This window comes from Vulpes lagopus, chromosome 8 (assembly GCF_018345385.1).
Source record: "Vulpes lagopus strain Blue_001 chromosome 8, ASM1834538v1, whole genome shotgun sequence".
NCBI lineage: Eukaryota > Metazoa > Chordata > Mammalia > Carnivora > Canidae > Vulpes > Vulpes lagopus.
Window position 1 is genome coordinate 218,427 of NC_054831.1, and position 26,719 is coordinate 245,145.

General features: G+C 63.3%; 2 protein-coding genes across 4 annotated transcripts in view; one reads left to right on the plus strand and one right to left on the minus strand.

Moving 5' to 3' along the window:
- The first annotated feature begins 8,909 nt into the window (after positions 1-8,909).
- STK25 (serine/threonine kinase 25) lies at positions 8,910-17,650 on the plus strand. Of its 2 annotated transcripts, none has more exons than XM_041768144.1 (12): positions 8,910-9,038; positions 9,381-9,499; positions 12,541-12,771; positions 13,522-13,578; positions 14,047-14,155; positions 14,623-14,780; positions 14,867-15,052; positions 15,194-15,339; positions 15,521-15,635; positions 15,796-15,867; positions 16,965-17,101; positions 17,224-17,650. In XM_041768144.1, exons 2-12 carry the CDS (start codon positions 9,470-9,472, stop codon positions 17,261-17,263), a joined length of 1,281 nt encoding a protein of 426 aa, XP_041624078.1. In that variant the 5' UTR covers positions 8,910-9,038; positions 9,381-9,469; the 3' UTR covers positions 17,264-17,650. The 2 variants fall into 2 exon arrangements, with proteins under 2 accessions (XP_041624078.1, XP_041624077.1); XM_041768143.1 differs by having other exon boundaries at positions 8,958-9,100.
- A 147-nt stretch (positions 17,651-17,797) lies between these two features.
- Positions 17,798-26,719, minus strand: part of FARP2 (FERM, ARH/RhoGEF and pleckstrin domain protein 2) — a 94,185-nt gene continuing 85,263 nt past the window's right edge. For both annotated transcript variants that reach the window (XM_041768142.1, XM_041768141.1), the window contains exons 20-27: positions 24,080-24,148; positions 23,189-23,278; positions 20,432-20,514; positions 19,741-19,859; positions 19,222-19,382; positions 18,511-18,618; positions 18,283-18,434; positions 17,798-18,099 (exon numbers count right to left, since the gene is read on the minus strand). In XM_041768142.1, coding sequence (XP_041624076.1) covers positions 18,030-18,099; positions 18,283-18,434; positions 18,511-18,618; positions 19,222-19,382; positions 19,741-19,859; positions 20,432-20,514; positions 23,189-23,278; positions 24,080-24,148 — 852 coding nt within the window. In that variant the 3' untranslated portion in view covers positions 17,798-18,029. The remainder of the gene's footprint in view (positions 18,100-18,282; positions 18,435-18,510; positions 18,619-19,221; positions 19,383-19,740; positions 19,860-20,431; positions 20,515-23,188; positions 23,279-24,079; positions 24,149-26,719) is intronic.

A 26,719-nucleotide genomic window follows, 5' to 3' on the forward strand; every position in this document is an offset into this window, starting at 1 on the left:
TGGCGGCCGAGGCGCCACTGCAGCTGGCCGGTCCTGCAGCGCTCGGGTTGGCACCTGGGGCTCGGCTCACAGGGGCGGCCCGAAGCCCGGGGCTGAGGTCTGGGGGCGCTGGGAGCCCTTCCCAGCCTGCAGCCTAAACACGCGGGGGCTCCGCTCCGCCTTCTGCTGTGGCATTTAGGATCCATTTTTGTGGATGTTAGGAAGAAAGACGGTGATTTTCTTTTGTCTTCTCAAAACTGGGTTGCCAGTTTATCCAGCACAGTCTGGTGCTTTTCCAGGACTTTTAAACTCCACGCAGGCCTGCCTGGGGTCCTCTTCCTTCAGGGGGGCGGCCGGGATGGGCACGGGGGCTCACCTGTCCCCGAGAGCCGGTGTCGTATGGAAGTGGTGCATCTGCCACACCGTATGCCTAAAACTAATATTACACCATGTGTTAACTAAAATTTAAATTGTTAAAAAAAATAATAATAAAATAAAATAAATTGTTGGGATCCCTGCGTGGCGCAGCGGTTTGGCGCCTGCCTTTGGCCCAGGGCGCGATCCTGGAGACCCGGGATCGAATCCCATATCAGGCTCCCGGTGAATGGAGCCTGCTTCTCCCTCCACCTGTGTCTCTGCCTCTCTCTCTCTGTGACTATCATAAATAAATTTAAAAAAAAAATTAAAAAAAAATAAATAAAATAAAATTTAAATTGTTTTTTAAAGATTTTATTTATTTATTCATGAGAGACACAGAGAGAGGCAGAGACACAGGCAGAGCAAGAAGCAGGCTCCCTGCGGGGAGCCCGACGTGGGACTCAATCCCGGGACCCCGGGGTTACGCCCTGAGCTGAAGGGCCCCCGAGGCGTCCCCCTAACTAGAACTTAAATTTAAATAACACTGAAACATTAAAAAAATTAATTAGGCCTTTTTAATTTTGCTAAATTTTCTTTATAGATTTTATTTTTTTATTTTTATTTATTTTATTTTTTTCTTTATAGATCTTAGCATAGAAGTCTTCCAGATCTTTGGTTAGTTTACCCTTCACATTGTTACGTTTAAGGTAAATGCTGTTTTCTTCCTCTATGTGGAGTTTTTCTTTTCATATTTTGATGAATATTTATGGATGCAGAATTGACGGTTTTTTTTACACCAAGTGAAGTGGATAGCACAGTTACAAACTCAATAATTAACTTACTAAATAAACAGCCTGTAAATTCTGCTGGACATTTTATGGGCATAATGATGCCATCCGCCGGGACTGGCAATCTTCTTTCCCACACTCTATTCATTCGCGCACTCCTCTTCCTCTGTGGCTTTCTTGCACTGAGTAGGATTCCCCCTGTAATGCTCAGCGGAAGTGGTGGTTTGGGGCCGTATTTCTTATCCCTCATCTCTTCTCATCTTAAGATGAAAGCAATTTCTTTTCCCCTGCGTGTGTGATGACTTACAATGTTTAGCTTTTCCGATGTTAACATCAACTTACATTCCCATAATAAAAATAATTTATTTGAAGCTCCTGGGTGGCTCGTCGGATAAGCGTCTGCTCAGGTCATGATCCTAGGGTCTTGCTTCTGCTTTCTCTCTCTCTCTCTCAAATAAATAAATAAATAAATTAATTAATAAAGTATTTTAAAAATTTTATTCACAACATATTAAATAAAATTGGATCCGATTGCAACAAAAAATTCCTCCTATTTGTAATTATATTTCCACTGGTCCATACTGGTATTTGGCTCTGGTTTCTGGAAGAGTTCCTTAATTTTTTTAAAAAAATATTATTTATTTATTCATAGAGACACACACACAGAGTGAGAGAGAGAGAGAGAGGCAAAGACACAGGCAGAGGGAGAAGCAGGCTCCATGCAGGGAGCCCGACGTGGGACTTGATCCCGAGACCCCGGGGTCATGCCCTGGGCTGCAGGCGGCGCTAAACCCCTGAGCCACCAGGGCTGCCCGAGTTCCTTGATTTTATCCTCCTACTTTTCTAGTCAGATGCTTCCTTCTCATTCTTTGTTGCTTTAACAAAGTTTTCTCTTGGTGCACCTGGGGGCTCAGTCGGGGAAGCGCCTGCCTCTGGCTCAGGTCATGATCTCAGGGTCTTGGGGTCGAGCCCCACGTGCGGTGCCCTGCTCAGCAAGGGGTCCGCTGCTCTGTCTGCCCCTCTCCCTGCGTGTGCTCTGAGTTCTCTCAGATCAAGAGTATTTTTTTTTAAGATTTTTATTTATTTATTCATGAGAGACACAGAGAGACAGAGAGTGTGGAAGAGACACAGGCAGAGGGAGAAGCAGGCTCCATGCAGGGAGCCCGAGGCGGCGCTGTCCCTGGGCCGGCCGACTCCTCCGGCGAAGGCTCCTCAGGCCCTTTGCGTGGGGTGAGGGTGGGGGTCCCTGCCCGTCTGGCAGTGTCCTGGAGCAGAGGGAGCAGGAAGGGGGCCCAGCGTCCGCATGTCAGGAGGCGTCCTCTCCTTGCCTCCCCTCCCCTGGGCCTCACCATCCCCGACTTCCCGGGACCTGGTCATGGACGGTGGGGAAGGGGCACGGGGGTCGGGCCCTGGAGCTGGTGGGGAGTTCCGTCACCGTCCCTGCCCGCGGGACCCGGGGGTGCACGCCCCTGACCCCAGACATCCAGCCAGGCCACGACCTCGCCTCGGCCTATGACACGAGAGCAGGGGGATGAGGGCCGGAGCGTGTTTCCGGCACCCGCCCGAGGGAGACACCTGGGTGCCACCACTGCGGCTGTTCCAGGGCTGCTTGTTACGGGGCGTCACCGCCTGCAGCCAACAGTTGCATCCGCGCCCCGTGTCACCTCCAGCTGTCTGTCCATCGAAGTCTGGTGAAACGTTCCTGTCGCTCGGCACCTGCTGCCTTCTTTGCAGTTGCCTCTGAGCTTGAGGGTATTCCCGAGGTTCAGTCCCTTCCCGTCATTCTAGAAGCCTGTGGCCCGGCCCGGTGACCAGGCTCGCGGTTCCCAGTCCTACCGCCGCCCTCAGGTGGATGAGGCGACACGGGCACATGGGCCCAGGCTCTGGGCTGCCTGTCGGGGTGGGCGCGTGCTCGTCCTTCTGCGGGGCCCATGGGGGCAACTGCCCGCTGCCGGAGGGGGGAGACGCCAGCTAGGCCGCCCTGAGCTACGAGAGGAGACGCGGCTCCCGGGGCTTCGTGGGGAAGGCCCCTTTGTCGGGCTTTTTTTTTTAAGATTTTTTTTTAAAGATTTATTTATTTATTCACGACAGACATAGAGAGAGAGAGAGGCAGCGACCCAGGCAGAGGGAGAAGCAGGCTCCATGCCGGGAGCCCGACGCGGGACTCGATCCGGGACTCAGGGATCATGCCCTGGTCCAACGGCAGGCGCTCCACCGCCAAGCCCCCGGGCGCCCCAAATACGTGTTGTTTTAAGCCGCTCAGTGTGCGGCACCTTGTCTGGGCAGCCACAGGAAAGGCGTGAGCTTGGCATGCCTGGGTGCGAGGGTAGTGCGGGGGCAGTTGGGGAGCTGACTTCCCCCCACCCCAGGGGATCATAGTCAAAGAGTCCCGAAGTTTTGAAAACAACTACAAGGACTTGCACGAGAGATTCATAATCTGGCTCCCAGGCCATGCTGCAGAACGTTCCGTACATTTCTCTCCGACCACAGGGGAGGACAGGGAAGGAGAGGGGCGCAGAGGGTGGGGGGGGGCGGTCGCCAGAGCACAGTGTAGACATTCTCCTGCGCTCCCTTGTCCCTGAGTCGGGGCGCGTGTCACCGGCCGCAGCTGGATGACTCTGCCCAGGTTCCCGGGCTTCCGGGCTACGAACTGCTACTACCGCTGGGGGTGTGCGGTGCTTGCGCTTGTACCTCTAGTGAGCAAAATCGTGCCCACTGTCCTTAGCGCTCACGCCTGGAAGCGGTTGCTGGGTCAGCAGCGGGGGTGGGGGGGCATGGGGGACACCATTGTCCCCACGGAACCCCACTACCAGGGCCCGGAGGCCCGGACACAAAACAGGGCCAGGGCTCTGAGCTCGTCAGTGCGCACCGGGCAGAGCAGGCGTTTGGTCTGGAGCCCGATGCCGCCTCGTCTCTGTCCGGGGTCGGCCGGGAAGCCGCTTGGGGGGCGGAGGCTGGGGCCCCTTGGGAAGCTCCTGAAGGCGCCAGGCCTCACCAAACTGGGTTTGAGTGTTTCCCCAACTTACATTCAGTCTTAGAAGGTGGAGACGTAGCGTCTCTGGGACCACAGAGGACCTGACCCAGGCCTGGCCTCACGGGCACCGCCACGAGATCCCCCCGAGGCTGCAGGGGTGGGGGGTGGCTGGGGCCCCCGCAGCCCAGGTGGGACGGGGAGTGGGCGCCAGCTGCCCCAGCCGTGCTCCGGGCGGGACGGGGACCTGGGCTCCGGGGTCCTCCTCCTGCCGCGCAGGTGTTTCTTTCTCCTACCTTCTCAGCGCCTCCTGAGGCCCGAGGCCCACCTTCCTCCTGCCTATGTTGTTTTGAAGCAACCCTCGTTGTTCTGAGGTTTCAAAGTCATGGCAGCAGCCACACACAGGCCAGCTGTTTTTCTGAGTACAGGAGTGAGACCTGGTCACTGAAGTACACTTGGAAGACCAGAAAAGCAAATAAAAATAAAATTGAAGATCCACGTCGCCGTGTATGGTCCCCAAAGTCCTCTCAGGTCAAAATACTCTGCACACGCGTACAAAATTGGGATGTGGTTCTACAACCTGGTCTTTCACTCACTGGCAAGCCTCCCTCCCTTCGGGGGAGGTCTGTGCCGGTCCCCGCCTGCCCCCACCCTCCCACAGACAGCTGCCTGGGGAAGTCCTGCCTCCTCAGTTGCTGGCCTGGCTTTGGGAGCGGGCTGCCTCAGCTCGGGCTGGACCCTGAGGCCTCCCTGGGGTTGCACACAGGCTCCCTCTGCTCAGGAGACAGGCCTGGTGCCCCACTGAGCCTCCCAGTCCTGGGGACCCCCGGGGACAATTAGAGCGCAGCTGGGGTTTTAGTCACAACCCGCAGAGGGCCCCCGTCTCCCCAGGACGGAGGAGACTCTGAGGCCCAGGAGGGCCGCACCTGTCCTGCACAAAGCTACTGAGTGGAGAGCGGGATCGAAGGTCAGGGACCTTTGGCAGAGACCCCGGGGAGCCCAGGGGCCTGGCGGGGTGCTCACCTCCCAGGTCCGTCCCGCACCTGAGCCCAGCGGCCTCGAGACCTCCTCACACGGGATTCCCTCCCTGCAATCTCTCAGTTGCAAGGGAGACCGGGGATGCCCCTTGAGGCCCTGTGACACCTGCTGTCTGAGGGCTTCCTCCACCCACGGTCACCGGTGGTCAGCATCGTCCTGAGCTGCCAGCGCCCTCCCCTCCTCCATTCTCTTCAATGCTGGGTTTCAGGGTCCAGGCTGATGGGCGCCCACCGTGTGACAAGGGGGCTCCTAGGGGCAGGTTGGGCCACCTGTACCCCCCCTCCGGTGCAGCCTGTGTCCCAGGGAGGGGGAGCAGCGCTGTCCCCTGCTGCCCGCCCGCAGTGGCCGCTGCACGCTCATATCCCTGCCTGGTTTAAGGTCTGACAGGCCTGGGGACACCCCCTGGGACCTGCTCCCGGGGGCAAGGTGGATCCAAACACTGCTCACCCCCCAGGGAGGCGGTTCCGGCCCCCCTCCCCGCCTCGGCCCCGCAGGCCCCCGAGCTCCCATGGCCCCCTGAGACGAGTCGGCCTGCGGAGCCCGCGGCTCAGGGCAGAGGCTTCCGGCTCACTTCCCCCAGTCCCGGGGCCCGGCGGAGGGGGCCCCCAAATTCTGGCCCCGCACCTGCATCCCTGGGCCAGTGGGGTGGGCCGAGGCCCCGGAGGGCACGTTGGGGCCTGGAAGCGCCCGAGAGCGTGTGCCCGAGGCGCTCACGTCCCCCTCTTTCTGTGAGGCTGACTCTCCAGTTCTCCGGGATGAACACCTGGGATTGGGGGGCCGGGCCATAGGCCGGGCGCACGGGCCACGGAAGCAGCCAGGTGTCTGGCGCGGTGTCCGGCGCGGCTGCAGCATTTTGCATTCAGACCGTGGCGACCTGTGAGGCTTCCAGGTTCTGCACCCTTGCCCCGAGGGAACAGCCTTTCTCTGCCGCCCAGGGCCACGGGGTGTCGGAGACGCAGGACTCGGTGCTAGAACTGCGGCTCCCGGGAGAGCTGGGGCACTCGCCACCGTCGCGACTCTTTATTTCAGCCATTGTCACATGCAGGTAGGTAGTACCTCGCTGTGGTTTTATTTATTTATTTATTTATTTATTTATTTATTTATTTATTTAAAGATTTTATTTATTCATTCATAGAGACACACAGAGAGAGGGGCAGAGACAGGCAGAGGGAGAAGCAGGCTCCGTGCAGGGAGCCAGATGCAGGACTCGATCCCAGGACCCCCGGATCACGCCCTGAGCTCAAGGCAGGTGCTAAACCGCTGGGCAACCCCGGCTGCCCACTCGCTGTGGTTTTAATTTGCATTTCCCGGAGAGTTCCCTGACGGCCAGCACCTGTTCATGGGCTGTCTGGCATTCATTTATCCTCCTCAGCGAAGCGTCAAGTCTGGTCTCATTTTGTTTCTTTAATTGGGTTGTTTTCTGTTAAGTTTGGCGAGCTCTAGACACACACACACGTATATATAGTTGGATGTGTGATCCGCGGTATTATTTTCTCCCAGGCTGGTAGCATGTCTTTTCATTTTCTTAGCAATGTCTTTTGAAAGCAAAATTTAAAAATTTGTTGAAGTCCACTTTATCATTGCTTTTTTGGATTTGTGGTAAAATACACGTAACAGGGTCGCCTGGCTGGCTCAGTCAGTCAAGCGTCTGCCTTTGGTTCAGAATGTGATCCCTGTGCCCTGGGATCGAGCCCTGTAGGGCTCCCTGCTCTGCGGGGAGCCTGCTTGTCCCTCTCCCTCTGCCGCTCCCCCTGCTTCTCTCTCCCCAAAAAAATATTTTAAAAAAAATATTTTATTTATTCATGAGACAGAGAGAGAGGCAGAGAAACAGGCAGAGGGAGAAGCAGGCTCCATGCAGGGAGCCCGACGGGGGACTTGATCCCAGACTCTGGGATCAGGCCCTGAGTCAAAGGCAGATGCTCAACCGCTGAGCCACCCAGATGTCCCACAAATAAACCAAATCTTTTATTTTTATTTATTTATTTGTTTACTTATGATAGGCACACAGTGAGAGAGAGAGAGAGGCAGAGACACAGGCAGAGGGAGAAGCAGGCTCCACGCACCAGGAGCCCAATGTGGGACTCCATCCTGGGTCTCCAGGATCGCGCCCTGGGCCAAAGGCAGGCGCCAAACTGCTGCGCCACCCAGGGATCCCTCTTTTATTTTTAATAAATAAAATATTTAAAAAATACACATAACATAAAATATGGAGTGTAGAGTTCAGTGACATTAAGTAAATATATGATGTTTTATGATCATCACTACTTTTCTTTTATCACCCCAAACAGAAACTCTGTCTCAATAACTAGTAATTCCCCATTCCCTTCCCCAACCCGTGGAAACCTCTATTCTTTCTGTGTTTTGAATTGGCCTGTTTTGGATGCCTTATACATGTGCAACCACATAGCATTTGCCTCTTTGTGAAGGGTGTATGTCCCCTGGCATGATTTTTTTTAAAGATTTATTTATTTATGAGAGAGAGAGAGAGAGAGAGAGAGAGAGTGGGAATGGGGGGAGGAGAGGAGGGAGAGAATCCCCGACCCATGAGATCATTACTGGAGCTGAAACCAAGAGTCAGATGCTTAATGGGTGGAGCCACCCAGGTGCCCCAGGCATAGTGGGATTTAAAAAAAATTATTCATTTAAAACTTAAGGAAAAAAAAAGATTCATTTATTTGAGAGAGAGGGAGGGAGGGAGAGCGTGAGCTCGGGCACAGGAGTTGGGGGAGGGGCGCAGTCTCGGGCAGGCTCCATCTCCCGACCCAGGTCAGAGACCCCCACCCAAGCTGACACCACGGCCTGGGCTGGGGCCAACAGTCGGTCGCTCAACCCACGGAGGCCCCAGGTGCCCCAGCAGAGAGTCTTTATTTTTTAAGATTTTATTTATTCATGAGAGAGAGAGGGAGAGGGAGAGGGAGAGGCAGGCTCCGAGCGGGGAGCCCGACGAGGGCCCGATCCCGGGTCTCCGGGGTCACACCGGCCCCCCCCCCCCCCCGGGCTGCAGAGCTTCCGAGGCTCATGTCGTAACGTGTCAGAACTCGGCCCCTTTTCTATTCCGTTGCACTTTGCTTGAATCATAACAGGCATAACATTCACCGCGTCCGCGGTCCCGGGGGCTGGGCCGCCGCTCCCGAACCCTCATCCCGCGGGGACGCTGCTGCACCGGTCGCGGCCTCCCGTCCCCTCCCGTCCCCTCCCCTCCCGGGAAGCCGACTCCGCGGGGCTTCCCCGCTTGCGCCCGCGGTATCCGCCCTCCCCTGTCCGGCGGGTCCCGCCAGCCCGTCCCCAGGGCCGGCCCGCGGCTCCAGGGCCTCCGCGTCCCTCTGCCCAGGCGGGAGCGCCCCGGCTCGTGCAGCGCCGCTCGGTTCTCCATCAGCCGCCGCGGAGATGCTCGGGCCGCGCGGCCGGGCAGGGCCTAGGAACAGGCGGCAGCAGGATGCGCCAAGGTGGGCGGAGGGGGACGGAGGGGCCAGGAGGGGGCCGCGCGGGGGCCGCGGGGCGGGGGCAGGGGCAGCGGGAGGAGGGCGCTCGGCCGGGGGCCGCCCCAACCCCGGGCTGCACGCCCCGCCCCGCCCCGCCCCGCCCCGCCCCGGCCCCGGCCCGCCCCGCGGCCTGCTGGGAGACGTGGTCCGCAGCCGCTCAGGAAGCCCGACTCCGAGTCCCGGCGAGCCCCGCGACACCGCCCCGCCGCGAGGCTTTCCGGGACTTGTAGTCCAGCGCCCGCGGGCACCGGGACGCGCGGCGAGCGGCGGAACTCGGTGTCCCAGAGACCCCCGCGCCGGGCCACGACGTCGCGCGCCCTCTCGCCGTCGCCGCCGCTGGGCTTTCTCCGGCCGCCGCCGCCGTCACTGCCGCTGCTCCGGGGCTGGAGGGCCCGGGCGTCCCCGGGCGCGAGGAGGCTGCGGGTGGGAGCCTTCGCGGGCGCTGAGGAGCGGGCCGGGGGAGGCCGGGATGGAGCCCCCCGGAGGTGGGCGCGCTGCCGGGAGGGCCCGCGCCTGGGGCGGTTGGGGCGGGGGCCGGGCGGTGGTCGGCGGCGGGGCGGGCGGCAGGGGCCGGGGGCGAGTGGGGGGCGCGGGGGGCCGGGGCGGGGCTCGCGGGGCGGGGCGGGGTCGGCGCGGGGGGCGGGGCTTGCCGGGGGCTCGCGGGGGGCGGCGGGGTCGGGGCGGGGGCCGGGGCCGGGGCCGGGGCCGGGGCCGGGGTCGGGGCGGGGCGCGGGCGTGGGCGTGAGCGCGCCGCGGTCCTTGCAGCGGCCTAGGCGGGCGGCCGGGCTGGCTCCGGAGCGGCGGGCGGGGTCTCGGGCCGCCGGAGGCCGCGGACCGTCGAGGGCGTCGCGGACATGGCTCACCTGCGGGGATTCGCCAACCAGGTAGGAGGGCCGGGCCGGGCGGGCGGGCGGGCGGGGCGGGTCCTGCCTGTGCCCGAGCCGCCCCCGGGCCTGGGGCCGCGCCTCCACCTGCTCCCGGTGCCGGGGCCGCGAGCTGCGACGCCCCGGGACCCCGCTCCCGCCCCGCGGCCCGGCCCCGAGCAGACGCGCCCGTTTGGAAAAGAATCGGGTTGAAGGAGACGAGCGCGCTTCCGAGGCGGCCGCTCCCCGCCTGGGCCCGCGGCGACCCGCTGCCCCGCCCGGTGACCAGAAGCGTGGCCGGCCCTGCCCGCCGCCGGGGCGCCCGGAACCAAGCCCCGCGTCTGCCCGAAGCGGACAAGCTCTCCTGACTCCCGGAGGAAAGAGGGCGCTGGCGGAGTCGCTCCCGGCCCCAGAGGCAGCCGTCGGGGCGAGGGGTCTCTGTGCCCCGGGCTGACCCTCGGCGGGGCGGGGCGCCCCTGCTGCGGGGTGCAGGGCTGGGGGCGCTGGGCAGGGCCCCAAGGGGGAAGCCGTCGTCCTTTAGAGGCCTGCACACGTGGCCTTTGTCCGGGCGGGAAGCCTGATTTTCTCGAGACACTTGTGCTGTGACCCCGTGGGGCGACCCTGCCTAGCCTCAGGGTCCCCGCCGGCTGGTTCCCGCCCTGCCTGCCGCGTGGTGGTGGGAGTGGCCTCGCTCCCTTCATCTTGTGGGGCCACAGACCTGGCCGCTGCAGGGCTGGGGAAGGAGGGTCTCAAGTCCCAGAGCCACTCAAGCTTTGAGGGATCCTCCAGACCGTGTGCTGTGCGTGGCCTAGAAAAGCAGCCGAGATGCAGGAGCTATACACACCTTCAGCCAGGGGGCTGGAGCGGGTGGTCCCTGTGATGTGCTCGAGCTGTCCGGCCTCGGGGCGAGGGTTGGGGTCGAGGCCCAGAGCTGTGGCTCAGGGCTCCACGCGTGCTCCCCCAGGCCACGGGGGTCCAAGCGCCCCGTGTGGGGTCTCCCTGGTTGGGCTGCCGTGGTGAACTGACCCAGCTCTGGGCCCTCGTGGACAGTGACGTAGTGTCCTCAGCAGGGCTGACGGGAGCAGAGGCACAGGACACGTCGCCCACAGAGGCCTGAGGGTGCAGAGGGGACCCCGAGGCACAGCGGTGCTGACTGGTGCTGCCAGGTTTTCATAGGACAGAGGACACAGCGCCACAGCACCAGCTGGACCACAACCCCTGGGCAGCCCCCACGCCCACGCCTGGGGCACTGAACACATGGGCCCAGGGGCCAGGTCCTCTGTGACATCCAGGACTGAGCAGGGGATCGCGAGCTTCCCCCCAGAGGCGGAGGGCGCTCTCCCGGCGGATGGCCTTTTCCTGCTGACGGCTGGCCGCCCACGCGGGCCGGGAGTTGCTGGCAGACCCCAGGCAGGCCTCTGAGGTCGGGGTGGGTGCTAATCGTGGGATCCACGTCCCCCGTCCGCACGCTGCAGACAGCCAAGCAGCTGTGACTCACGGCCACGTTCCTAAGTGGTCCTGGGTTTCTCCAGAGCGGGTGCAGCAGGAACAGGTGCATGGTGGGTGGTTCCCACGCCCGCTCCGGGCCGGCCTCGGCTCTGCTGAGGACCGAAGACAGCACCTCACCGGCCCGGTGGGAGGCCCGCACGTCCCTCGGCCCTGCCCCGAAGGCTGTGCTGCAGCGCAGCCCACGGCCCGTGACCCGGGGTCCCAGCCGGGACTCCCCACCCCCGGCTCCCGCAGGTGCCCGGCACGGGCGGCCCTCCGTCCTCTGCCTGGAGCTCAGCCGCAGCGTCCTCTGCCTGGAGCACAGCGCCCCTGGAAGGGGCTGTGCGTGCCACGTGGGCCTGCGCACTGTGGGCGAGGCCGCTGGAGTCCCCGAGCTCTGGCTGGCGGGGAGCCCGAGGGGGCTCGTGTGCGTGGAGGACCCTCCTCGGCGCTGTGGGCGCCCAGCGACCCCAGGACAGGCCTTCCTCGCACAGGGCCCACGGCAGTCGGGGCCGACGGGGCTCGGGGAGCTGGATTTGATTCCTTTTCACGCGTGGCTGCTTTAGACGCCCTCCTGTGACAGGCGCGTGGGCTGTGGGAGCAGGGCCTTCTGGCGGAGGTGCCTCCTGCGGGACAGGAGTCGTGGAGCCTCAGGAAGGCCCTTCTGCCCCCGTCTGGGCAGGACGCCAGGTCCCAGCCTCGGCTCCCGCGCTCGGCCCCGGGCCTCGGCCCTGCGGGGCGGGGGGCTCCCGGGGACCCCGCGGGCTGCCTCAGGGCCAGCTAGTGGCCTGCGCCCTGGATCCCGGGGCGTCAGCGCCCCTCTCGGAGACCCCGTGGAGCCCTGTCCCCCGTGTCCTGGTGCCCAGGCTGCGGGGTGCTCGCTGGGCCGCAGTTTCCATCTGAGGCCCGCATGCGGTAGTTTCCCGAGATCCAGTTTCAAGCACCCGGAAAGCCTCGGTTTGCAGCTCGTAGCTCGGGGGTCTGAGGGCCGCAAAGGGAAGCCCCTCCCGGGCCGTGGCCTCCGGGCACCACCACGCGGGCTGGCTTCGTATTCTGATTGATACTTTGCTGTTTAAGGGTTCTCCCGGGGCTCGGGAAGGCGGGCGCCGGTCCGCCCCTCGGCCCCGGGCTCCCCCTGCTGCTAACACGAGTCCTGCTTCGTGCCGCATGTGGGTTCCAGGCGGGTGGCAGCGTGGGGTGTTCTCAGCCGCCGGACCCGTGGTCCACGAGGGGCTCTGGGTGCCGTCCCGCTGTCACGGGGTGGCCTCGTGGCCCCAAGTCCCCACTCCCTGCCCGCTCCCCCGTCACGTGGTCAGTGTGCGGCACCTGGTCCTCCCCACAGTGGGCTGTGGGCGGGGGAGCCATCCTGTCTGCCTGGGCCTGCGTGTCTCGGAGGCTTTTTCCTCTGGGCAGAGTGTACGTTTAGTTTTTCTGAACAAAAGGTGAAAAAAGAAGAAAGGGGAAGAGAACGCGGTGAGCTCCCCGGCTCCTCGTTTGGGGATCGCCACCTCCCAGCGGCAGGGTCCCCGCAGCCTGTGCTGCCGCTCTGCTGACGGCCCGCCGTGTCCCGGCAGCACCCACGCGTGGATCCTGAGGAGCTCTTCACCAAGCTGGACCGCATCGGCAAGGGCTCCTTTGGGGAGGTTTACAAGGGCATCGACAACCGCACCAAGGAGGTGGTGGCCATCAAGATCATCGACCTGGAGGAGGCCGAGGACGAGATCGAGGACATTCAGCAGGAAATCACCGTGCTGAGCCAGTGCGACAGCCCCTACATCACCCGCTACTTCGGCTCCTACCTGAAGGTGCCCGCAGGGAGGGGGCTTGCTCTGTGCTGGGCTGCTCTTGGATACGTGCGCGCCCCGCCGCGCCTGGCCCCCTCCCGCCCCCCGAGAGGACAGTGCTGACGCCCAGTGTTCCACGGGGTCAGAAAGTCCTGCTCAGAGCCTGGGCTGGCGGCCCCCCGGGGGCCAGTGGGGAGCAGAGGTCTGGTCTGAGGGGCAGGAGGCCTGGGCAGTTGAGCGCAGACCCAGCTTCACAGCTGCCCCCCAGAAAACAGCCCTGAGGGCCAGGTGGGTATGTGGGTTGGGAGTGGGGTCTAGTTGCTCTGAAGTGGCCAGTGACCCATCGCTGGCTGGAGGCATCTCTCCCAGGGCTGGGGCAGCCCCCGTGGGGCAGGTGGTGGGGAGCCGTGCCAGGTCCACTCTGGGACCCCTGCAGCCGGAGCCCGAGGCCAGCTTCTGGGGGGCTGCCCAGGGGAAGGGGGCTGCCTGGGGTGCAGGTCCGCAGAGGCCGAGGGCCGCCTGGGCCTCCCATCTTCCCGGTCTGGTTTTTGATGGGGTCTCGGCACAGTGGACCCGGCCCCTGGACCATCTGCAAAGTGGCTGCGTGGGGGTGTGATGGGAGGGGGCTGGATGGGGCTGCTGGGCCCTTGCATGGGGGTCCCTGAGGGGCCAGGGGCCCGAGTCCGCCCTGCTGGGGAGGGTGTGTCCTGGGGGCCCGGCCGTGCCCCTTTGCTCTCCGCCACGTGCTGATAGGTGTTTCTCTGGTCCCAGAGCACGAAGCTGTGGATCATCATGGAGTACCTGGGCGGCGGCTCCGCGCTGGACCTGGTGAGGTGTAGGCCGCAGCAGGGGCAGCTTGCCATGGGCAGGAGCGGACCAAAGGAGGTTGCCGTGGGCGCTGTGCCGCGGCAGCCCTGGACCCGAGGACCCCTGGGCGCCTCTCCTCTGCCGTCTTGGTGTATCACGTATTAGTTAGGAGCCATCTAAGCCAGACGATGTGTTTGTGGTCCTGGGCCCACGGGCTGGTTGGCGCCCCCAGGCAAACAGGCCGGGCGCTGCGGCTGGGACTCCGCTTTGCAATGAAGAAGTGAGCCGCGTACGCGCTCCCCGCTCAGCGTGCGAAGCTCCATTTATTTCAGGAGTTGAGGGAACAGGAGGCTCCTGCACGCGGCAGGGCCCCTGCCCCTGGTAGAGCGGGGTCAGGTCAGGGCCCTGGTGAGGGACGTGGAACAGCGCAGGAGGAGGGCCGGGGTGTGTCGGTGGGGTTGCTGAGCCTGCCCCCCGCTCTGCCCGCAGCTTAAACCTGGCCCCCTGGAGGAGACCTACATCGCCACCATCCTGCGGGAGATCCTGAAGGGTCTGGACTACTTGCACTCAGAGCGCAAGATCCACCGAGACATCAAAGGTCCCTGTGCCCCCCACCCTGCTCCTAGAGTGCCAGGGCGTGAGGTGGCAGGGAGGGGGGGTGCTGGGCGCTGGGGGCCTCCTGTCCCCGTGCAATGAAAACACTAGCCTTGCACCTTGTGGGAGAGGGGACCTCTTTAAACCGGAAGTGTGGACTTGGGGAGGTGTGGGGGGCGTGAGGGCAGGGGTCACGGTCCCCTCTGCTGGCCGTGCTGTGGCTCTGCTCTTGGGTTTGTCATAGAAGGCAAACGCCGGGAGGGCTCTGGAACCCTGCCGGGGGTGCCCATGCGGGCCCCTTGCACTGGCAGCTGCCCACCTGCAGCGCCTGTGGCCCCGGGTCTCTGGTCCGCCTGCTGGAGAGGAAAGCCAAGGTCCCGGGAAGAGACGGCCGCGCTTCCTCAGGCAGCCGTGTGCGGGCCGGGGCCTTCGTGGTCCTGAGGGTGACACGTGCTGTCCTGTGTCGAGCAGCTGCCAACGTGCTGCTCTCGGAGCAGGGGGACGTGAAGCTCGCAGATTTCGGGGTGGCGGGACAGCTCACGGACACCCAGATCAAGAGGAACACGTTCGTGGGCACGCCCTTCTGGATGGCACCCGAGGTCATCAAGCAGTCGGCCTATGACTTCAAGGTGGGCGCGGTGGCGGGTGGGAGGGTGGCCGCGGCACGGCTCGGGGAGCCCCGGGTAGCAACGGTGCCACGTGGCTCTCTGTCCAGGCCGACATCTGGTCGCTGGGGATCACAGCCATCGAGCTGGCCAAGGGCGAGCCTCCGAACTCGGACCTGCACCCCATGCGCGTCCTGTTCCTCATCCCCAAGAACAGCCCGCCCACCCTGGAGGGCCACCACAGCAAGCCCTTCAAGGAGTTCGTGGAGGCCTGTCTCAACAAAGACCCCCGATTCGTAAGCCCTGCTCCCCGGGCCGGCTGGGAGGCGGCTCTGCGGCGGGGCTCCAGGGGACAGCCACGGTCGCGGGGGGAGGGCCCCGGGAGCAGCGGGTGCGGCTGTCCCTGGTGCCTGGTGACCGCATCCTTTCCCTGGCAGCGGCCCACCGCCAAGGAGCTCCTGAAGCACAAGTTCATCACGCGCTACACCAGGAAGACCTCCTTCCTCACCGAGCTCATCGACCGCTACAAGCGCTGGAAGTCGGAGGGGCACGGCGAGGAGTCGAGCTCCGAGGACTCTGACATGTAGGGGCCCCTATGGCGGGCGCGCCCCTGCGGCCCTGGGCGTTGTGCCGTGGGCGCCAGGCGGGCCTCCTTGGCCGAGGGCCGTGAGGTTGCCTCCGAGACGCAGGCTGAGTGGGTGCGGGCCTCGGGCTCCCCCGATCCCAGCCCCGTGGCCCTCACGGCCCTTCACCTTCCACCGTAGCGATGCAGACGCTGAGGACGGGGAGCAAGGTCCCATCTGGACGTTCCCCCCCACCATCCGGCCAAGCCCCCACAGCAAGCTGCACAAGGGGACGGCCCTGCACGGCCCCCAGAAGGTCTGACCTGGCGCGGGGGGCGGGGGGGCTGCGTTCGGGGGTGGCAGGCACCCTGGCGTGTGTGCTTCCACAGGGGCACAGGTGGGGAGGGAGCACGCCTGCCGCCTGGGCGCGCTCTGCCCTCTCTCCTGCCCACCCTGCCGTGGCTTTGACTTCACAGTCCGCGGAGCCTGTCAAGAGGCAGCCAAGGTCCCAGTGCCTGTCCACGCTGGTCCGTCCTGTCTTTGGAGAGGTGAGGGCCCGCGTGGGGGTCGCCGGGCAGAGGGCAGTGGTGCTTCTCTGCAGACACTCCCCTCAGTGTCCCCTCAAGGGTCACGGTGACGTGCACTGGCCAGCACCCCTCGGGGCCCACGGTGGTCAGGCTGGGATCTGGGGGCCAGGCCTTCTGAGCAAGGGAGCAGAAGGGGCTGTGCCCACCCCGAGTGCTCAGCCTCCTGGGGGCCGGTGGGGGTCTCAGGATGACTGAACAAAAACTGTGTTTTGTGACCTTTTATTTTGAATTGCAGACACACGGGATGGTCCTGTTTAGGGAGCCTGGGAGGTTGAGTTCTTGGAGTTGGGTACCAGGCCCAGGGCGGGGAGGCCCCGAGGGTGACTCCCCTACGTGCCCCCTGCTGATGGGTGCTTGCTGACACCCCAGGAATACGATGTAGGGGGGAATCTGGGTTTAGGCAGGGGAGCTCCCACCTCCGGGGGACTGTGGGGTGAGGGAGGAGGTCGGAGGGGAGCAGGTGACAAGCTGGACTGTCAGGGGGCTCAGCTGTGTGCTTCAATGGCCTGGGGCAGGTGCCCACCCCAGGATGCTCTGGGACAGGTGGGGGGGTGGGGCATGGCTTCATCCCGCTTGTTGGGTGCACCTGCTGTGGCCTCTGTGGGCTGGGCCTGCAGTTGAGGCTGCTGAGGGGTGTCCTGGGGGCCTCCTGGAGACACACAGGCTCTTTCCCCTTTTGTTTCTGGGGTGTGACACAGGCTTGACCTGACTGCTACCTGCCAGGTCAGCTGGAGGGCAGGGGACCCTCCGTGGGCTTCTCGCGGCCCGGGTGGTGGGGAGGCCACCCGGCTCCGGGTGCGGGGACCTCAGGGCTTCTGGGAGGGTTTCTTGAGCAGCGGACCTCCGCCGTGGCCTCTGCGGCCCGCGGTTGGGAGGAAGCCTGGGTGGCCCGGCCCGCCACTAACAGGCCGCCCCGCCATGGGGGCAGGTGGGGCTTGGCCAGCCTAGCTGTGTGGCAGGAGGGCTGTTAGGGCCCCTGGCACCTGGGCTCCCGCACATGCTTGTGGAGGCGAGGGCCCATGGGCGGAGCTCACGGGAGGCGGGTGCTGTCTTTGCAGCTCAAGGAGAAGCACAAGCAGAGCGGCGGGGGCGTGGGGGCGCTGGAAGAGCTGGAGAACGCCTTCAGCCTGGCGGAGGAGTCCTGCCCCGGCATCTCGGACAAGCTGATGGCGCACCTGGTGGAGCGTGTGCAGAGGTGAGGCCCGGGGCGGCCGTGGGCGTCTGTCCCCAGAGGCCGGGCTCAGGGAGTGGCGCCCGGACCCCCACGCCGGCTGCCTCCCGCCCGGCCAACTCTTCAGGCCTCCGTCCTCTCCGCAGGTTTTCCCACAACAGAAACCACCTGACGTCAACCCGCTGAGGCGCGCCGCTGCCTGAGGAGAGCAGGGAGGAGAGGCTGGCGTGGAGCTCCGTGGCCCGGCTGCCTCGGCCCCAGCCCCCACTCCTGCGCTCGGCTACCCCCGCCTCCTGCAGCACAGCGTCAGGGGAGCCACCGCCGGACGGAGCAGCGGAGGCTGTCGGGCCCGTCTGCCCCCCGGGCCCGTGGCGGCCGTGCTGGCCGTAGGTTTGCCTTGTGGTGTCAATCAGGTACCGTGTCTCCTCCTAAGTACTCAGATCAGCCAGGACTTTTTTTTTTTTTTTTTAAAGAAAACGGACTTCTCGCTTCCCCGACGTTCTGAGGTTGAGGTGTTAGTTTTCATAGAACATGGAGAGGCTCCTGCCACCTTCAATAAAGACCTGAATCGGAGCGATGCTGGCGGCAGGTGGGGCCCAGTTCCTGGCTTGAGTCCTCGTCGTGGCCCGAGGCGACCGTGTGGCCCGCGGGCAGGAGGGCGGGGAGGAGCCCTGTCTCGGGCTGCATGGTGGCGAACAAATAACAGCGTGTGTGTCCATTTACGTCAGTTTGTTAGGAAACCCTGGGGAGCCAGAACTGAGAGGCCTGTGGGGTGCGGCCGGCACCGCATGGCTCCTGTCGCCTGTCCTCTGTGGGCGCCGCCCCGGGAGAGGGGAGGGCGTGGCTCGGACACCCCCTGGCCGGTGCCTCCGTGGCCCTTAGGACACGCAGTCAGGGATGTGCTGACCCCGCTCTGCTTGCTCGTCTGGGTCCTCCTCGGGCAGGACGGGCTTCATGCTGCTGCTTTGGAAGGCCCGGCCCGCGCAGGCGAGCTACTGGCGCGCTCGATCACCTCCATCCACCTGGGGAAGGGGTCGGACGTCAGAGCTCCCAAGGCGCTCACGTGGAGTCAGGGACACGCTGTGCGGCCAGTGGCCGGCTGCCAGTTTCTTCCCAAGGACACCCCCAAACACGGGGAGAACCCTGGAAGCAGCGCTGTCCTCCTGCGCCCTCGGCAGCAGAGCAGGCCACCGGCCCAGGCTTACCTCTCGAACGTGTACTTGCTCTCAGCCCGGAAGAAGTAGACGTGGGACTTGAACTGGAGCTTGAAGACATGCTCCTTGTGGACACCGTCGGCCTCCTCAGGGACACTGACGCTGTAGCCCAGCAGCGGGAGGCTGGCCAGGGGGTGGTCATCCTGCAAGGTGGCACGGGGCTGTGCAGCCGCTCCCCCGCCCCCAGCCCGGCCCAGGGAGCCCGCGGAGCACCCCTACCTGATGAGTCTTATAGAAGAACAAACAGAAGTTGGTAAAGACCACCCAGAGCTTCTGCCAGCCGCTACTGTTCTTGAATTTTCTCAGCAGATAACCCGAAAGCTGATTCTACAGGGAAAGAAAAAGCCGCTGACTCGGGCGCCACAGCCGCTCTGCTCCCAGGATGCACAGCGGCCGCCAGACGCTGGCACTGAAGGCCAGGCTCTAAGTACGAGGAGCTACGTTCCTTTTCCAGATTTACACACACTCGGCCACGACTATGGCCGACCGCGTGGGCCGAGCGAACGCAGCTCTGACGACCCCCTGGCCCCATGCAGGCAGGGTCAGGGGGGCGGGGCCTGCTCTCCTTGGGACCCTCCCTGGGACCAGGCACACGGGCCCGTGTCCGTGCTGATGCCCACGAGTGGCCTGGTGAGCCCGCGGCTCTGACGGCCTCCTCCCCTGGCTCTGTGGCTTCATCCCAGGCCATCACCGGCGCGCAGACACCACGCAGTGGCAGCAGCCCGAGGGCCAAAGGCCCGGAGCCCAAAATGGCTCCTCCAGGTGACAGAGGAGTGGGCTCCCAGGGTCCCGGTGCCTCCACACACGCCTCAGGGCTCCTGGCGGCCCCGGGGCTGCGCTGCTCGAGGGGACTTGCCTGACTGGTGTCCCCCCCCCCCCCGCGCCCGCCCCGGGGACCCTCAGGCAGGAGGGTGTGCACAGCGGCCGTACCTCGACAGCCGCGCTGTGGTCGGCTCTGGAGACGCTGGTGTTGCGGTACCAGCACACGTGGACCGTGGTGTTGGCCCGGCGCTGGCCCTGCCCCTCCAGGGAGCCGTGGGGGCCGCCAGCCTCTTCTGCCTCTTGCTCCAGAGAGGCCGCCTCCGAGGACCCTGGGAGGAGTGAGGCCTCTGCTCAGAGGCGGCGGCGCCCTGGGCACTAGGTCAGAGGACGGTAAACCCCCCGCTGCGGCTGCAGAGGAGCGTGCAGGCCCTCCTGCCCCCCAGGACCCAGGACGTTCCTTGTGTTGGGGAGCACGCGGCTGGAGGCGGCCTGGGACCCAGGACACGGGTTTGCGGGGGCGCCCGGCGGCTCAGGCCCTGGTCTCAGGGTGTGCTCCCTGAGGAGTTGGGGATTCCTGAATTCGCCCCCTGCCCCTCCCCACTCGCTCCCCCCCAAGAACAGGATTGGTAGAGAAGCTTGCTTAGGTGCAGTCGGGGTGCCCTCAGGGGTGCCTTGGCCAGAACTCACTGTAGGGAGGCACGCACGGCACGCTGCCCGGCAGCACCAGGGAGAGGTCACTCCCGCTCTTGGCCGCGTCGATGGCGTCGTTCAGGTCACGCATCCACTTCTCCTTTTCCAGGCGGGTGCTGGGGGGAGGGCCAAGGCTCAGAGGCGGCTCCGCGGAACCGGGCCCCCAGGGGCTCCTCGCTGTGCCTGCGCCCAGTCAGAGTGCCTGGTCCAGCCCCCGAGGCCCCTCCGCCGGAACAGGACGTCTGTGAGGGTGGCTGACGCCCAAGCGAGGACTCAAGGGGCAGGGCTGAGATGCAGGGCTGGTTCCTGTCCGTCCTGCTGCCCCGGGGCGCTCGTGTCTGCGTGCTCTGCCCTCAGCTGGGATGCGGCAGGATGGGAGGCGAGGGCCAGACACCCACCCAGGAGGCCCCCAGCTCCCACGGGGGAGACACGGAGCCGCGGCGCACCCTGGAGCTCAGGCCCCCTTCCCACCTGCTGTGACCTGGGCAAAGTGGTTGCTGCGCAGTTACAGGCCCGCTGGGGGGGGGGGGGCAGGGTGCCGGGGGGCAGCGGCGGCACCCTGGCTGCGCCTGGGGACGTTCTCAATGGTCACAAGCCGCCCACCAAAGGAGAAGCTGCTCCCGCGGTCCCGCCGCTGAAGCCCGTGGGTGGCACGCCTGGGGCCGGGGCGGACGGGGAAGGCTCTTACCTGGCTGCCACCACGATCGTTTTCTGAGCTGCACAGATGGTGAAACAGTGCGGAACGGAGCGTTCACGCTCGCCTTCTTCTACCTGTGGTGAGAAGAGGTGAGCATCGGGGCGAGGGTGAGGGTGGGGCCAGCGCGACCGCCGCTGGCAGCGCGACCGCCGCTGGCAGCGCGACACAGTCCCTGGGAGCCCTGTGCAGGTCTACGCTGACTACGAGGGGCTACCAGAGGCATGGGGACCCCCACGCCGTGGCACCTGCCACCCGGGGGGTGAGCCCTGGGCCTCAGGGCACCCCACTACTCACCGGTGGGTCCAGCACTATTAGCTGAAAGTCAAGCACAGGAAAAAATATTGAGCATTTTCATTATTGAAAAGAGAACCGGACAATTCACTTTATAAACCTGGTACTGGAACTTCCGAGCCAGAAACACCCTACGCAACTGATCGAGGTGGAGAACTGAGGGGACTCCCAGGAAAACGCTGCCTAAGCAAGCCCGCAGCCAGCCGAGGGGGGCCTCGGACCACGGCCCCGCCTGCCCCGGGCTTCGGGCGACGTGCGGCTGCGCCTTCCCACAACACTGGGGACGTCTGCCCGCAGCTCCAGGGGGCACTGGAGGCGCGGCGGGCGTGCCGCTGCCCTGCGGAGTTCGGGGCGAGGCCAACGGACGCCCCCGCGGAGGGTCGGCCTGCGCGGAGCCTCATGGACACAGAAGACCAGAGATGAGCGGGAGCGTGGGTGGTGAGACCAGGTCGTGCAGACGTTCCCCTTCGTCACCCCAAGGTAGCACGTGACCCCAATGTGACCGCAGGAGTCCAGGCGGGTTTGAGGGGATCTGTCCCAGTGATTCCTGAGTTTATGTGGAAGAACTAAACACTGGAGCGTAGCAAGGGGCCTTCTATGGAGGACGACGGCTCAGGGACGTGCCGCGGCAGCCACATGGCGACTCGACAGGAGACACGGCCCCGGGCGAGGCCTGCTGCTGCCTGGTGCAGGGGAACGGAATGGGAGGCCAGAAGGGGCCCCACACGTCGGCAGGAGTCCAGCCACCCCCACGGGGCCTCGTGGAGGCGGCTCGTGAGTTGGAAAGTGGAACCGGGGCCAACGCGACGGTGCGCGGGCAGGGAGACCCACACTCAGGACGGGCACCCCAGGCGGCAGCACACGGCTGAATTCACCCCGTCCCCAGGTGCCAGCCCAGGGGCACCTGTCCGGTGCCGTGTCAATCCCACAAAAGAAAACTGAGGGAAAAGTAAAAAGGAATCACTAACTGGGGATCGTACCTATGGCCCCGAGCGCGGCTGGCACCTACAAACGGGCATTGGTGGAGGCTAGGCGACAGGCACAGTTGTGCCATCGCAGGGGCGGCCCCATCAGCCTCCCTGACGTCCCTGGCTGTGCCCCTCACGGGGCCGCGGGGGGTGGGCAGAGGCTCTACCGGGCGGGTGCCCTACCCGGAGCCCTAGAGGTGCGTGTGCTTGGCCCCCGGGCGCTGTGCTGTGTACAGGGAGGAGTGTAGGACAAGGTCCCGCGGGGATGCTCCTGACTCTGAAAAACGAAATGGAGCCAAAGTGTCTGGTGCAGGGAAACTGAGGAAAGCTGGTGTGTGCCCTGCCTGCCCACCGCGCATCTCTGTGTCGCAGGGATGGCGGGGATCGGGGGCCGACCTGAGCAGCAGCAGCACAGTGAACGGCAGGCCCGAGGGGTCCCGCCCCCAGTCTAACACCTGCAAGGCCAGAAGGGCGCGGCGCAAAGTGCCCACAGTGTGTGTTACTGGGGGCGACAGTCATGGATGACTCTTATTTTATGTTTTCAGTGTTTTCTACGATGAAAATACAATTTGTAAAAGTATTTCAAACCAGCGGGGTGTGCTTCCGGTGTGGCAGGTGCAGTCATGCAAACAGGCCCCTTTGTGCCAATGGCTCGGGTGCCCAGTGGAAGGTGGGATGGCCCCGAGAACGTGGTGGGGGCGAGAATGGAAGGGGTGGAAATTGAGGCAGACTGGCCAAGTGTGACAGCAGAGTGGGGTCCGACCCCCTGACACCCGGACAGGACCCACAGCACGTTCCTGTGGCAAAAACCTGTCCGCCTGTCTTTGCTGCTGTGGCAGGTGGGCCCAGGCCGAGCGCGGGCTTACAGTCGAGGGCACACACGGGGTGAGTCAGTGTGTGGAGCAGGGTCCGCGACCTCCAGTGGGGTCTGTGGGGCCGTGCAAACTGGCCGCAGGGGTGAGGCTGGAGGGACTGAGGCCGTGATGGGGGCCGTGAGCGTGCTGACAGCATGTCGTGTGGACAGAGGGTGCGCCGAGCGACAGGGCCGTGGAGGGCCCAGGCCTGCTACGGTGACGTGACGGTGGTGCCGACGCAAGGTGACCCGCAGCCAGCTCACAGCACAGGGGAGGCCCCGAGCCTGGCTCTGAACCGTAACCAGCGGCTCCTCAGTGGTGGCGCCACCTACCGTTGGAAGGTGTGTGTGTGTGTGTGCGCGCGCGCGCGCAACGACAGGGAGGCTGACGTGAGGGGAACATGACTGCGGGGATGAGTCAGAAAGAGCCCAGGAACAGAAAGGCTCTGCAGTCTTTGGTGGTTCAGGTTTCACTTTCAAGAGCTGTGTCTGCTCCCTCCCGCGGGCGCCCAGCTGGGGTCTTTACACGCAGGGTGGGCCGGGCCTGACGCCTGAGAGGGTGTGAGAGGGCGCCACCCGCTGCAGGCCGGGCGTGGACACCAAGAACGGTGACCGCGACGGCGCCCAAGCACTCACCAGCATGCCGCGGAGTGGGAGGCGGCCCCGGATCCGGAAGCGGCTGGTGCCCGTGACTCCTCTGCTCGTGTACAGCAGCACGTCTGAGAACTAGACGGGAGGCCTGATCACACAGAGTTCACAAACAGGTGACACGTGTCCGTGTCCAACGGTCGTTGGTTCCAGCTCAGGTCATGATCTCAGGGGCGTGAGACTGAGTCCCATGTGGCTCAGCACGGAGCACTTAGGTTTGTCTCTCCGTCTCCCTCTGTCCCTCCACTCCATGCTCTCCCCCTCTGCCTCTCAAATAAATACATACATCTCTTTGAAAAACTTAAGGGATCCCTGGGGGGCTCAGTGGTTTAGCCCCACCTTCAGCCCAGGGCATGACCCAGGGTCCTGGGATCGAGTCCCGCCTCAGGGCCCCTGCAGGGAGCCTGCTTCTCCCTCTGCCTGTGTCTCTGCTTCTCTCTCTCTCTCTCTCTCTCTCTCTCTGTATCGAGTAAATAAAATCTTAAAAAAAGAAAAAAAAAAACCTTAAAAAAAATTTTGACGGCAGGGAGCTAGTAACCCAGGAGTGGCCAGTCTCCAGGGCCAGTGCCCAGCGCCCACCAGGGCGAGGCGGTGGGGCATCGTGGCTGACGGCTCAGGCGCGAGGAAGGGAGCTGATGCCGGGAGGGCCTCCGCGCTCCACGGCACAGCCAGTGCCCAGCACGACGTTCCTGCAGCGGCAGGGACTTGGGCTCTCCTGTCTCCTGGCTGACGGTTCTGCAGACCGTGCCCGGGACGCCGAGGCAGGGGGTGCCTCACCCAACTGCTTTCTGGGGTCCCCCCGGGCTCCTCTCTCACGTGGGGCTGCTCGCTGGACCCCAGCACCGGCTCCCCCAACAGAGCCACACCCGCGCCACGTACCAGAAAGAACATCCTCTGCTGCAGGCCCTTCTTGGTGAGCTTGTGAAGGCACCCCTCGCGGATGAACTCCTGCAACAGAGCGACGAGGCCCTTTGGTGCCAGTCCAAGGCCGCGTCCACGGGTGGCGTGCGGGCGGGGCTGAGGGCCAGGCTCACGTCACCATTTCTGCTTCTCTGAGCCCCTCAGACGAACCCCTCGCAGGCCCCGTGCAACCCTCCAACGGTGCCCCCCCCCAGCCCAGAACGCTCCATGCCCTGCCAGCCTCTTCCCTCCTGCTGGCTGTCCGCGGTCGCCCCGTGTCACCACAGGGCTGCTGAGAGCCTTCCAGTGAAGCAGCCCTGAGGTTCGGGCACGGGGATCTCTGAGCTCAGCTTTGAGAAAACTTGGACCAGAGCAGCTGGAGAACGGCAGGGAGGAGGGTGCACGGGTCCTCAGCCCTGACGGCAGTTGGCGGGCGCTGGCACGCAGCCCCTCCCAGAGCCAGAGGCTTTGCAGCCCTGCGCGATGACGTGGGGGCAGGGCTCCAGGAGGCGCAAGAGCTTCATACCCTGAGGACTCGCCAGAGGACACCCCCCTCAAGTGGACCGAGTGAAGGCATCTAAAGGAGAACTTCACAGAAGCCTGCGGGCAAGGTGGAGATGGGGGCGCCCCCCAGCACCAGGCACCGAGGCCGCCCCCCGATGGGCCGGGCCCGCACTAGCTCGTGTCTGCGGCTTCGGTGCCAGACCCTGCTCTTTGGCCGAGGGTGAGTGGGCTCCACCCACCCCCCAGACCCGAGGACCGGGGGCAGCAGCCCTGTCTTCAGGGGAGCATGTCCCGGGCCTGTGGGTGCCCCCTGCCCCCTGCCATGCCGTGGGCCCCCCTTGGCAGCACCTGCACTCTGCCCCAGCTGTTTCCTGGTTCTTATGCTTTGGTACCTCATCATCAGCTTCCTTCCTAGTTAGCAGCCCTCGTTCTTAAATTCCTCTGCTCCCGTAACTAGCGTGGTTCCTGTCTCGGCCTGACACACGTATTTAACAGGGAGCCTGGGGGCCCTGGGTTATAAAGATGGGACTTTAGAGAGTTCAGCTAAAAACAACGAAGGCAGCAAGTGTCACACCAGCTACTTCATGCAAGCACTGGGCCAGGCCCCTGACGCCAGTCCTCTTGTTGCCCCAAGACCATCTATGTCACGAAGGTGGAGCCACCTGCTCGGGGCCACATGGAGAGCCCACTGACCCCTGCTCTCCTTGTCCCCTTCGTGACGATTCCCTGGGGCTGCCGTCTACAACACGGGGTGGGACGCTAGGAGAAGCCGCCTGCACGAGAGCCCTGCCGATCTCCGGGGGCTCCCGGCCAGCAGCTCAACTCGGAGCCCCGTGGTCAAGGAGGGAAATGAAATGGAGCTATGCTGGCACCCAAAGCCCTAACTCCGGGAGGTCAGAACCTTCCTGTACATCTCAGCGGAGCTCACTTCTTTGAGCTCACGACCCTCACTCTGTAACAAGGCTAACGTGGAAACACGACTTACACAGCCACGTTCTAATACATGTATGTTTGTGTTGAAACAGGAAACATCCCCATGCAACCCTTAAAATGGTTTCCTAATGTTGACAGTACTGAGTTCAAAGCAAAAGGCATTAGTGACAAAGTAAGCAGTGTAGACGTGTAGATCCGTGGAATAGGATTGAGAGTTGAAAACCTTGCACATCTGTGTCTGTGACAGTTCAACAAATGGTGCTGGGAACACAGGATATCACGTGGGATAAAATGAAATGGAAACCCTACCTCACTCCACACAAGAGTGAACTACAAAGGGACCAAATCTAAACATGAGAGCTGAAACATACGAAGTTTCTAGAAGAAAACACAGAGGTAAATTGTCATTCCATGGACCAGGCAGTGGCATGTCAGCTGTGACACCTAAAGCACAAGCAACCCAAGAGAAAATAGGTAAATTTGACTTCATAAAAACAAACAAAAAAACTTGTGTTGTCAATGATACCATTGAGAAAATGAAAAAACAAGAAACTAAAAACAAAAATGAATGGAGATGCCTGGGTGGCTCAGTGGTTGAGCATCTGCTTTTGGGCTCAGGGTGTGATCCTGGGATCCGGGATCGAGTCCCACATCGGGCTCCCTGCATGGAGCCTTCTCCCTCTGCCTCTGCCTCTCTTTCTGTGTCTCTCATGAATAAATAAAATCTTAAAAGAAAAATCAGAATGGAAAAAAAAGTGAAAAAATGACTCACAAAATGGGAGGACCTATTTACGAATCCTGTTCTGGTAAGTGGATTTCTCTTTTCTCTCCAGGAAAGAAAGAATCTCACAACAGCAAAAAGGCAACAATTAAAAGGTGGGCAAAGGATCTAAATAGGCAATTCTCCAAAGAAGGCGCACAAGTGGCTGATAAACACACACATGACAAAAAACATGCCGTTGGCCATCTGAGAAGTGCAAATCACGGCCACAGTGAGGTACCACTGACCACCACTGCCACGATGGCTCAAAGGGATAAGATATGGAGGAACCAGAATCCCAACGCGCTCCTGGTGGGAATGTACAATTACCTAGTAACTTTGGAAAACTGGCAGTTTCTTAAAATGTCAAACGCCGTTACCCTGTGACCCAGCAGTTCCAGTCCATCTACCAGGAGACCTGA

Excerpts from the sequence above, each read along its gene's own strand:
- STK25 (XM_041768144.1), top strand. The coding sequence starts at position 9,470 with ATGGCTCACCTGCGGGGATTCGCCAACCAG. Across the intron at positions 14,156-14,622 it reads GATCCACCGAGACATCAAAG|CTGCCAACGTGCTGCTCTCG; the intron begins GTCCCTGTGCCC and ends TGTGTCGAGCAG. Across the intron at positions 15,636-15,795 it reads CCCTGCACGGCCCCCAGAAG|TCCGCGGAGCCTGTCAAGAG; the intron begins GTCTGACCTGGC and ends TTGACTTCACAG.